This window comes from Hemitrygon akajei, chromosome 2 (genome assembly GCF_048418815.1).
Source record: "Hemitrygon akajei chromosome 2, sHemAka1.3, whole genome shotgun sequence".
Taxonomy (NCBI): domain Eukaryota; kingdom Metazoa; phylum Chordata; class Chondrichthyes; order Myliobatiformes; family Dasyatidae; genus Hemitrygon; species Hemitrygon akajei.
Window position 1 is genome coordinate 68,441,894 of NC_133125.1, and position 11,243 is coordinate 68,453,136.

The window sequence follows — 11,243 nt, forward strand, 5'->3', positions numbered from 1 at the left end:
TATGGTTCGAGCTGTGTGTTGCAGCACAGTCGTGGGTCAGCAGAGTGAACGGCAGTGGACTGAGCACACAACCCTGGGGAGCCCCCATGCTCAGTGTGATGGTGTTGGAGATGCTGCTCCCGATCCGGACTGACTGAGGTCTCCCAGTCAGGAAGTCTAGGATCCAGTTGCAGAGGGAGGTGTTCAGGCCCAGTAGGTTCAGCTTTTATTGAGAAATATACCTGATATAATCATTATATATACCTGAACTATAATCACTATGTATTAGCTATTTACTATACTATGTAATCACTTCTAGATACCGAATGTTAATATGTATTATTTTACTAGGCACATTTTGTTATGTGTTGTTTTCACTAGATACTTTGTACTCTCTTAGCTGCATATTATGGCACTTACAGTACACCTGTTTGTTTTGTAACACTATTACAGCTGCGATGTATCCCATGTATTACACTCAGCCTTTGTTTAGTACGAGATAACGGTGGCGGACTGGATGCTGCGAGCAGGAATGTACTGTGAGGGAGGTTGTCTGAAAAACATAATCTTGGCCACGAATAAGGCCCCAATGCGAACGGGTGAAAAACAATGGTGACGTACCGCGGGCTAGGCAAAAGCGATTAATTAATTCATATATAGATGATATGCAACTAAAAATTGATTGGGTATGCTAATAAAACCGAAATGTAACTGAGATAAGAAATTACTATAAAGAATGCTGTACACCGGAGCTCGGGGGGCTTTCGGTGACGAGTTCATTGATTGCCTCAGCCTTTGTTTGCAAATAAAGGTTTTCTTTTCTTGAAGAATTGTCTGTGTCTCCAAGTCATTTCAAGTAACCACGACAAAATTGGCGACCGCGAGCAGGGTCGGAAAGAGACCCGCGGAAAAGAAATGGCAGATTGGGGTCGCTTCCCAGTCCTCTAGGGACCCCCACAAGGCTAACAGAATTAAGGGTGCACCCAAACAAAAGGTAAGCGCTTTTTGCGACAATTTGGACTAAGAATTCTGTTGGCTTTGAGGAGGTCTTGGAGTCTCAGAAGTGTGGAACCACTGCCAAAGGGTCTCTCCGATCCAAAGAATCTGGCAGAATTGGGGGTTAACAGAGGAGGCTCAGAGGATTGATCAAGAACACTGCAGTGAGGGTAAGTACAAATAAGTTAATAAGAAGTTAAGTTAAGAAAAATGCCACGTGGTGTTGGTAAATCCCTGTGGATACCGCCTCGCACAGAGCGAAGGGCTGCACGGGCAGGGTAAGGAAAAGTAGAGTAAATCCCTGTGGATACCGCTTCGCACAGAGCGAAGGGCTGCACGGGCAGGGTAAGGAAAAATAGAATAGAATTAGAGTAGAAAATCCTCGTGGATACCGCCTTAAGAGATAAGGGTCTGAACAGACGAGGTGCAAAGAGCAAGTTCTGTGGGTACCACTCTGAATAGAGGTCTGTACGGGCAGAACAGAATAGACTAGGCATAGAATTAGAGTAAATAATATTATCCAGTAAACAAACTGTGAATCTCTGAAATACCTTAAAAAGAGAGAATAACATGACAGGTGAAGGAACGGCAGTAGAGATTCTGAGCAAAAAATTCCCGTTAATTAAATATGAGATCACAAAAACTTCAGAAAAATGGGAAAAAAGAACCAAAAACCTGGTCACAAAGTGGCCAAGAGAAGGAACGTTTGATGTAAGTTTGTGCGAAGAAATGGAGGGACTAATTAAAAAATTACAAACCAAAAGATAAATCTAAGAAAAGAGGGCAAAAAGAGAACGAGAAATGGAAGTGCTAAAACTCTTCAGAACGGAGGGAGAAAGGCTGAGGAGGACAGGTAGAATATTGATTACAAACGAGGAAGACACTAAGGTGCTGGAAACACAGCCTGTTAGAGAGAGAGGAGGGTACGGTGAGAAGCTGGCTTCAGCTCCATACCCGGGTGCGAAAGAAACAGAAAAACCCCCTCCCTATAATGAGGAAGGAACCCCTAAGCAGTGTCCCCTGCTGACGGGAACAGTAAACATGCAGGGAGAAGTCCAAGTTTGGGATAATGAGGAGGAAAAAAACAATACGAGAAGGAAAAAAGCGGCGATATAGAACGAGATAGAGGGAGAAAAGATAAAGATAGAACAGGAAAGAAGGGAGATGGAAAGAGTAGTGGAAAGGCTACACCAGTTGAGAGAGAAGAGGGATTATGAGGAGTATCGGTTATACTGCAGAGACTGACAGACTAGAAGAGAACAGGAATCATCTAGACAGCAAGAATGGAGTGAGTTGGAGGAAGGTAGGAGACGAGAGTTTGGAGGAAATACGAGAGAGGACGGAGAAACAGATATTGGAGATGGAAGAGGGGACTAGAGTGGAGAAGGAGCAAGGAAGAAGGTATACCCCAGGAAGGTATGAGTGGCAGCCAGTAGTACTAGGGCCAGCAATAGATAAAGAACCAAGTGACGAAGGAAGCTTGATTACATGGAACGGGGAGAAGGAAATGCTGCCACTGCTGGTAAAGGGATCAGGACAAGTACAGTTTATCCCTTGGGGATCCCAGGACCTGGAAGGGCTGAAAAATACTCTGCCTAGTCTGCACGAGGGGGCAGGAAAGTGGATTAGAGCCTTTGAGGAGGAAACAACGGGACGATTGTTGGCTATGGGAGATTTGAAGGCACTGCTGATAAGATTGATGGGAACTTCCAAGTTGAAAGAACTGATGGAGATGGCTGGCTTACAGAATATGGACAGTCCACAGACTGATGGGGCCAATTTTGATCCAGTGAGACAGAGGGTATGGCAGGCCCTCAGGAAGCTTTATCCACCCAGAGTAGACCCCAAAGCCTTAAAGGGGGAACTACTGGGAGACACTGAAAACCCAGCAGCCTATGTAGAAAACCAGTTGAAAAAGTGGAGACTGGAGACTGAGCAAGAGGTGGAAAATAACTTGTTTCTGAACTCACTGTTCCGACAGAGCATTTTGGATGCAATGCCTCCACAGGTCAAGTCTAAATTGGAGGAGGTGGTTGGGCTGTCATCACTGACCCCACAAGCATTCAGTGATCACGTCGTCCACACAGTGGAGAAATATCGGAGAGACAAACGAAAGCTGGCTGAGCAGCAAGAAGAGGTGCCGCGAAAGCTATTGCAAATGCAGCTCGAAGAACTGAAAAAGAAGGACAAAGAAAAAAGCAAAAAGATGCTGCCAGCCATCACTAGTGTGAGTACAGCCATTACACCATTAGATGGGGGAACCGGTCATTCTGTCAGTCAAGGGCCAGAAAACCCCATGCCAATAATGAATGTCTCCGGCAGAACATTTCCACAGATGCCCTATTGGGGACAGAGTAGAGTTAAGCAACAGCCCAGACAGGACTGGAACTCCAAGGAGGGGGCAGAGGAGTTATGGGCAAAGAGGATTAGAGAGGAGACAGGGGGAAAGAGAGGCAGAAAGATTGTGCTGGGGATGCAACCAGCCTGGACACATGAAGAAAGACTGCCCATTTAAACCATGGCCTGTCTCGTATCAGCAGAAGCCGATGGCAAGGGAGCCACAGTTTGGCTACACGCCGGCTCCTGGGGGTCCGAGCGGACCTGTAAATCCCTATGCAAGGTATTAGGGGTGTCCCGAGAACTCGAGTGGGAAGGGACATTACCCAATGATAACGAGGGAGGCAGAAGAGGAACCTATGGTTCAAGTTATGTTAGAAGGGCAACTGACACCAATGATGATAGATACTGGAGCCACGTACACTTGTGTACAGCCACAGTATGCCCTTCACCTTCCCATGTCAGGAAAATTTATTAAGACAGTAGGGTTCTCAGGGAAAACACAGTTGACACAGTGCACGGCTCCAGTGCATTTGAAAATGGGAAATAAAGGAATTGTTTTACCAGTACTAGTATCTAAAGGAACTCCGATTAATTTGTTAGGCAGAGATGCCTTATTGAAACTGGAATTAAAATTAGAATGCACCAGAAATGGGTTAAGTGTGGAAAGAGCAGGGGCTCAATTGATAGTGCGAGAAGATAAGAGAGCCAATGTTTTTTGGATAGGGGACATAGAAGATCAGATCTGGGATACCTGGGAAAAGTGGAAACAGGGTGTGCAGGCCATATTACCTGAGGCTGTAGCACCCAAATCTGAGTTACATTGCACTGTAATTTTCGATGAGGCTCAGAATAAGGAGGTAGAGAGGAGATGGAACATGAGGACAGATATTCGACAACACCTAAAAGGGGAAGCCATTGTAATTGGGAAGCAGGGGGCAGCCCTGCAAGTCAGGTGGAATACCTTCTTGAAAGAATGGTACAGGATACCGGAAGCTGTACCCCACATAACCTTGCTGGTAAATGAGGGATACCAGTCTAAAGACCTAGGACCCCGGTAAAGCAGGTAAGCACCGTAACGGTTTGGAGAAAGGTTATGCCTGAGGTATGGATATCTGGAGACAACAACTACATTAAGATAGGGGTAAACATAAATGTGACAGGAACTATGAAGGAAGTTGAAGTAACTCCTCAGCCACACATGCCGTTGTTGGGGCAGGCAAGGGGTTGGCAGAAAAATAAAATATTGGACAAGTTGCCATCTATTCTGTGGTCGCAACATGACACGGACGTGGGGAAAATAGAAACAGCCAGTCTGGTGTAGGTAAGGTTAAAGAAAGGAGCAGTTCCACCTAGGAGACCACAATATCCCTTAAGACCGGAAGCAGAGGAAGGTATAGTGCCAACAATACAGGGACTGTTAGCGGCAGGAGTGCTTAAGAGAGTAAACAGCCCCTGCAATACTCCGCTGTTGCCTGTCCCAAAAGCGGACAGGTCTAAATGGAGACTGGTACATGACTTACGAGCAGTGAATGAGGTAGTGGAGGATGTGGCAGCAGTGGTCCCGAATCCACACACACTGCTGACTAATATCCCGCCAGAAGCAAGCTACTTTTCAGTAATTGATTTGTGTTCGGCTTTCTTCAGCATTCCCCTAGCCGAACAGTGTCAGTATTTGTTTGCATTTACATACAGAGACAACCAGTACACCTACACTAGAATGCCACAAGGATTTAAGCATTCACCACATGTTTTTAATAAAGTATTGAAGGAAGATTTGGATGGCATTTTGCTGGAAAGTACACTGATACAGTATGTGGATGATTTGTTGATTTGTTCTGAAAGTAAAGAGCAGTGTGAACGGGATACTGTGATACTTTTAGAGAAACTGGCGTATGGAGGGCATAAAGTATCTAAGAAAAAGCTGCAATTTTGTAAGCAGCAGGTAGAATATTTAGGAAGGATGGTATCTAAAGGCGTAAAGGCAGTAGCGCCGAGTCAGATTGAGGTGATTACGAAGGCTCCAAAGCCCCAAACAGTAGGGCAGATGATGACATTTCTGGGAATGACAGGATATAGCTCAGACTGGATTGGAGAATATGCTGAGATTGTAGCACCACTGAGAAAGATAATGAAAGAAGCAGGACATACAAATTTGAAGAACGGCTTACAGTGGAATGGAGAGGCGGAGATAGCTTTCAATACTATTAAGCAGGAATTGCAGTCAGCACCAGCTTTGCCTGACTACGAGAAGGTTTTTCATTTGTATGTATCCAACCGACAGGAGGGTTATGTCACAGCGGTTCTAACACAGGAGACAGGCACAGGAAAAGCAAAGCAGCCAGGAAAGTGTCTGGGTGTACATCAGTTATTATTGCACCCCAGGTAAGCCTAGAGCCGGAACCCATGATAGAGGACCTGGTTGAAATGCAAGGTAGGGCAACGTTGGCAGAACAGACAATGTGGAGGCGACGGGGGGCCAAGCAGAACTTAGAAGGCCTGTGGAGCACAGAGGATGGTTTGTGGGTAGCTCCTACTCCTTTGTTGACTATCCTAATTTCAGAAGCACATGGAGTGTACCATTGTGCAAGGGGGGAAGTAATAAGGAAAATAAAAAAGGATGGTTTCTGGTCACTTTACTTACAGGCTTCGGTAGACTATATTTTAGCACAGTGTGAGGTTTGTGCACAGAATAATGTTCGAAGGGGGATTGCAACCCCAATAGGTCACATACCCGTGCCTGAAGGACCATTTCAACATCTGGTGATCGACTATGTAGATATGATAAAGACGGTAAGAGGGAAAAGATACATTCTGGTGGTAATTGACAGGTTCAGCAGATGGGTAGAGGCAATACCCTCGAAGGATCAAGGGGCAGGAACAGTGGTAAGGTTCCTGACAAATGAAGTGATCCCAAGGTTTGGAATACCTTCGGAGATGAGCTCAGACAACGGTTCGGCCTTCATCCAAAAGGTGGTCAAATTGGTATTACAAGTACTGAGAATAAAACAAAGGTTTGGATGTGTGTACCACCCACAGTCACAGGGCATGGTGGAAAGAATCAATGGCACTCTGAAGGCCAAACTAAACAAAATTTGTGCAGACACTAAACTTAATTGGGTCGATGTTTTACCATTAGCATTGATGAGTTACCGCATGCAAACTAATCGAGTGACATGCCTGACACCGCATGAGATGCTCACTGGGAAGCTATCATACCTGTGATAGGGGTAAGCAAAAATGTTGAATGGATAAATTATATATACTACAATCAACAGAGGTTCATCAACTACACTGATGATGCGCTGGAGGCCTTAGGGCAACAGCTGGATGCAACTAGCAGGATGGCGTGGCAAAACAGACAGGTACTGGATTGGCTTTTGGCAGAAAAAGGGGGTGTGTGTGTGTGATGTTTGGAGATCAATGCTGCACTTTCATACCGAACAATACTAGCCCAGAAGGGTCTTTCACCAGAGCAATGAATAAATTAAAGGATCTGCGGAAGGAGGTCAAACAGAATGCAAGATTTGGGCATCAGTGGTTTGACTGGTTAGAAAGCAAACTAGGGGGATGGGGTGCGTGGCTGATTAAATTGGCAATGACTGCAGGCATTGTGCTGATAAGTTGTGCATTTATTCTGTGCTGTTTTTTTTTCCATGTCTCAAGACTTTGATAATGCGTGCGACAGCAAAACAATTCCCGATGCTCCTGGAAATAGTTGAATCTGACCCTAGACAAGGAGAAAAGCCGATGATGTACTGTTACAGTCTGCACGATGCATCAAGCGGACTGGAAGGTGTTAATAATATGGACACTAGTCTGTAAGGGTGTCTGAGTCTTTTTTCCTGTCTCAGCTACGGAGGGACAGGTTTTTGGCTCAACAGCCTAGGATAACAGATAGAGATCATTTTGAGCTCCGAGTATGGAAATTGTAGTTGACCCAAATTTGGGATTAAAATGCTGGACTTTATTTTGGCTTTGGTGCACGGCCTCTGAGTGTTCTCTTTCTGTGTGAGACCCTGTGGGTCTCAAAGGGGGGATTATATTGAGAAATATACCTGATATAATCATTATATATACCTGAACTATAATCACTATGTATTAGCTATTTACTATACTATGTAATCACTTCTAGGTACCGAATATTAATATGTATTATTTTACTAGGCACATTTTGTTATGTGTTGTTTTCACTAGATACTTTGTACTCTTTTAGCTGCATATTATGGCACTTACAGTACACCTGTTTGTTTTGTAACACTATTACAGCTGCGATGTATCCCATGTATTACACTCAGCCTTTGTTTAGTACGAGATAACGGTGGCGGACAGGATGCTGCGAGCAGGAATGTACTGTGAGGGAGGTTGTCTGAAAAACATAATCTTGGCCACGAATAAGGCCCCAATGCGAACGGGTGAAAAACAATGGTGACGTACCGCGGGCTAGGCAAGAGCGATTAATTAATTCATATATAGATGATATGCAACTAAAAATTGATTGGGTATGCTAATAAAACCGAAATGTAACTGAGATAAGAAATTACTATAAAGAATGCTGTACACCGGAGCTCGGGGAGCTTTCGGTGACGAGTTCATTGATTGCCTCAGCCTTTGTTTGCAAATAAAGGTTTTCTTTTCTTGAAGAATTGTCTGTGTCTCCAAGTCATTTCAAGTAACCACGACACTTTCCAATCAGTTTCTGAGGGATGATTGTGATGAATGCTGAACTGAAGTCTATGAACAGCATTCGAACGTACGTGAATTTTTGTCCTGGTGGATTAGGGCCGGGTGGAAGGAGATGGCAATGGCATCATCTGTTGAGCGGTTGGGATGGTACGCAAAATGCATGGGGTCGAGTGAGGAGGGCAGCAGGGTCTTGATGTGCTTCATGATGAGCCTCTCGAAACTCTTCATGATGATGGATGTAAGTGCAACAGGACGGTAGTCATTTAGGCAGGATACTGAAGACTTCTTCAGCACGGGGATGATGGTGGCGGCCTTGAAGCACGTTGGAATGGTGGCGCTGCTTAGGGAGATGTTGAAGATGTCAGGGAGAACATCTGCTAGCTGGTCTGCACATCCTCTGAGCACTCTACCAGGAATGTTGTCTGGTCCAGCAGCCTTCCGTGGGTTGACCCTGCACAGGGTTCTTCTCACGTCAGCCACGGAGAGACACAGCACCTGGTCATTCGCAGGAGGGGTGGACTTCCTCACCGCCACGTCATTTTCAGCCTCAAACCGGGTGTAGAAGTTATTCAGCTCATTTGGGAGGGAGGCATCACCCACACAGTCAGGTGATGTTGTTCTGTAGTTGGTGATGTCCTGGATGCCCTTCCACATGCATCGTGTGTTGCCACTGTCCTGGAAGTAACTGTGGATTAGCTGGGCATGTGCACGCTTTGCCCCTCTGATGGCTCGGGACAGTTTGGCCCTTGCTGTTGTTAGAGCTGCCTTGTCACCTGCTCTGAAGGTGGAGCCACAGGTCCTCAGCAGCGCACGCACCTCCGCGGTCATCCATGGCTTCCGGTTAGCGCGTATAGTGATGGCCTTGGACAGAGTAACATCATCAATGCACTTTCTGATGTAGCTGGTCACTGATGCCGTGTACTCCTCTAAGTTGGTAGAGTCGCCATCGGTTGCAGCCTCCCTGAACATGTGCCAGTCAGTGTTCTCAAAGCAGTCTTGAAGAGCAGAGATGGCTCCTGCTGGCCAGGTTTTCAGCTGCTTCTGAACTGGTCTGGAGCGCCTGACAAGCGGTCTGTATGCTGGGATTAGCATAACAGAGATGTGGTCTGAGTATCTGAGGTGGGGGCGGGGCTCTGCCCGGTACGCATCGGGGATGTTTGTGTAAACCAGGTCCAACACGTTCGCCTCCGTCGTTGCAAAGTCCACATACTGATGGAATTTGGGGAGCACTGACTTAAGGTTCGCGTGGTTAAAATCACCGGCGACAATAAACAGTCCATCAGGGTGTGCGTTCTGCAGTTCGCCAATAGCCCCGTACAGTTCACAGAGCGCCTCCTTAGCATTAGCGCTGGGGGGAATGTAGACACCGACTATAAGGACAGAGGTGAATTCCCGTGGCAAATAAAATGGTCTGCATCGAACTGCCACAAACTCCACTAGCGATGAACAGTGTCTGGAAACCAGCACAGAGTTCTTACAGCATTCCGTATTGATGTAAACACACAACAACACCGCGAGTGTTACCGGAAAGAGCTTGTCCCTGTCTGCTCGAAACAAGGCGAGCCCGTCCAGCTGAACGGCGGTGTCTGAAATTCCACCAGTGAGCCGTGTTTCTATAAAAACATACGCAGAGTAGACTCTGTACTCCTGCCGAGTATTTCGTTGGAGTCGGATGTAGTCTATTTTATTGTCCAGGGAGTGGACATTAGAGAGCAGAATGGACGGGAGAGCCGGCCGGCTAGGGTTTGCTTTTAGCCTGGCACGGACCCCTGCCCGCTTGCCTCCCTTCCACTTCCTCGCACATCGCTTACGCCGTCTCCATCTCCGGCCACCAGCATCAGGCGACTCCGAGGATTGTAGGCCTGATCCTCTCAGCAAGCCAAGGTTGCGTAATTTAACCATCAGATCTACGTGAAGGTTTGTTTTTGGGCGATCTCTGTACTGTAGCAGTATCTGGCAATGGTAGATAGTCGCTCTGTTATCCATTGTCCTAATTAAAAATCATGTCTCAAAAATTAAATTAGAAAAATTGAGTTAAAGTAACACCAGGTCTGAAAGCCGCTGCTGCCGTGCTGTGCCACCTGATGACCGAAGGAAGTGAACCCAAGTGCAGAACACAGGCACGGAGACTGAGTTAGGATGCTTTCACGGACGTAAACGTCAAACAGCAAACAGGAGGGATCTTGACATGGAGCCCTGACACAGAGAGACGGAGTCTCATAGGTAAACCTTGAAACTGGAGCTAAACTTAGAACGAACGGGTCTAAGCGGTCGGGAAACGTTAGTTATCACACAAGAAAAAGATCAACAATCTGGCACTAGGGTTTGTAACACTGGGATCTTATGCTGCAGGTCCTGCTGGAAACCAGGTGTGCCGTCATCAAAGAAAATTAGAAGCAATTGGGAAATTAACGGTCGGAACCGTGGCACAATCAAAGGAAATTAGAGGAATCTAGGGAACAAACGATCAGGACAATGATAGTACACCTCCCTCAATGGGAGTCTCGAGGCAAACCACCAGGCTTGTCGGAATTGTCACGATGGAAATCACAGATGAGGGAAGGGTCCGGGATGAAGGAGCGGGGAATCCAGGAATGCTCCTCCAGGCCGTATCCCTCCCAAACAACCAGGTACTGGAGGTCTCTGCCTCGGCGGCACACATTCAGTATTCGCGGAACGGTGTATGTTGGGTGGTCGTCAATGATCCGGGCGGGTGGAGGGGGTTCAACAAGAGGGCACAAAGGGCTGACAGATACTGGTTTCAATTGGGGATGTGTATAGATTTTGGCAGTTTGAGTCTGACCGCCGAGGGGTTGATTATACTCTCAATCTCGAATGGTCTCAGATAGCAAGGGACGAGTTTCCTGGGTTCATTCTTGAGGGGGATGTCTTTAGACGAGAGCCAAACCTTCTGCCAAGGCCGATACTCAGGTGCAGGAATCCAATGGCGATTGGCAATCCTCCAGTTGCAGTCGGCTGAGCGGAGCAGGGCGTGTGCCCTTCCAGATCTTGCAGCACCGGCAGAGATGGGCCTGAACAGAAGGCACAGCAATGTCATCTTCTTGAGTGGAGAACAGAGGGGGCTGGTAACCGACGGAGCATTCGAAGGGAGACAGTGCTGACCAGGGAGTTGTGGGTGTACCCTACCCAAGCAAGATGGGTGCTCCGGGAAGACTGGTTTTTGGCAGTTATGCAGCACAGTGCTGCTTCCAAATCCTGGTTTGCTCGTTCTGTTTGACCATTCG

General features: G+C 46.7%; 1 protein-coding gene across 9 annotated transcripts; it reads left to right on the plus strand.

The window, feature by feature from the left end:
• Positions 1-238: 238 nt before the first annotated feature.
• On the plus strand, positions 239-7,958 carry LOC140713884 (uncharacterized). Of its 9 annotated transcripts, none has more exons than XR_012095759.1 (3): positions 239-1,145; positions 2,957-3,202; positions 6,591-7,958. XR_012095759.1 is itself a non-coding variant. In XM_073024516.1 (3 exons), exons 1-3 carry the CDS (start codon positions 2,189-2,191, stop codon positions 7,135-7,137), a joined length of 1,260 nt encoding a protein of 419 aa, XP_072880617.1. In that variant the 5' UTR covers positions 1,172-2,188; the 3' UTR covers positions 7,138-7,958. The 9 variants fall into 9 exon arrangements, 2 of the variants coding, with proteins under 2 accessions (XP_072880617.1, XP_072880626.1); XR_012095762.1 differs by having other exon boundaries at positions 2,984-3,202; XR_012095767.1 differs by lacking the exon at positions 2,957-3,202 and having other exon boundaries at positions 6,452-6,677; positions 6,979-7,958.
• Positions 7,959-11,243: the final 3,285 nt, after the last annotated feature.

What these genes read in the sequence shown, in the direction of transcription:
- LOC140713884 (XM_073024516.1), top strand. Translation starts at nt 2,189, where the DNA reads ATGAGGAGTATCGGTTATACTGCAGAGACTGACAGACTAGAAGAGAAC. An exon ending in TGCTGCCAGCCATCACTAGT is followed by an intron (nt 3,203 to 6,590) that starts GTGAGTACAGCC and finishes TACAATCAACAG; the next exon opens with AGGTTCATCAACTACACTGA. An exon ending in TGGCGTGGCAAAACAGACAG is followed by an intron (nt 6,678 to 6,978) that starts GTACTGGATTGG and finishes CCATGTCTCAAG; the next exon opens with ACTTTGATAATGCGTGCGAC.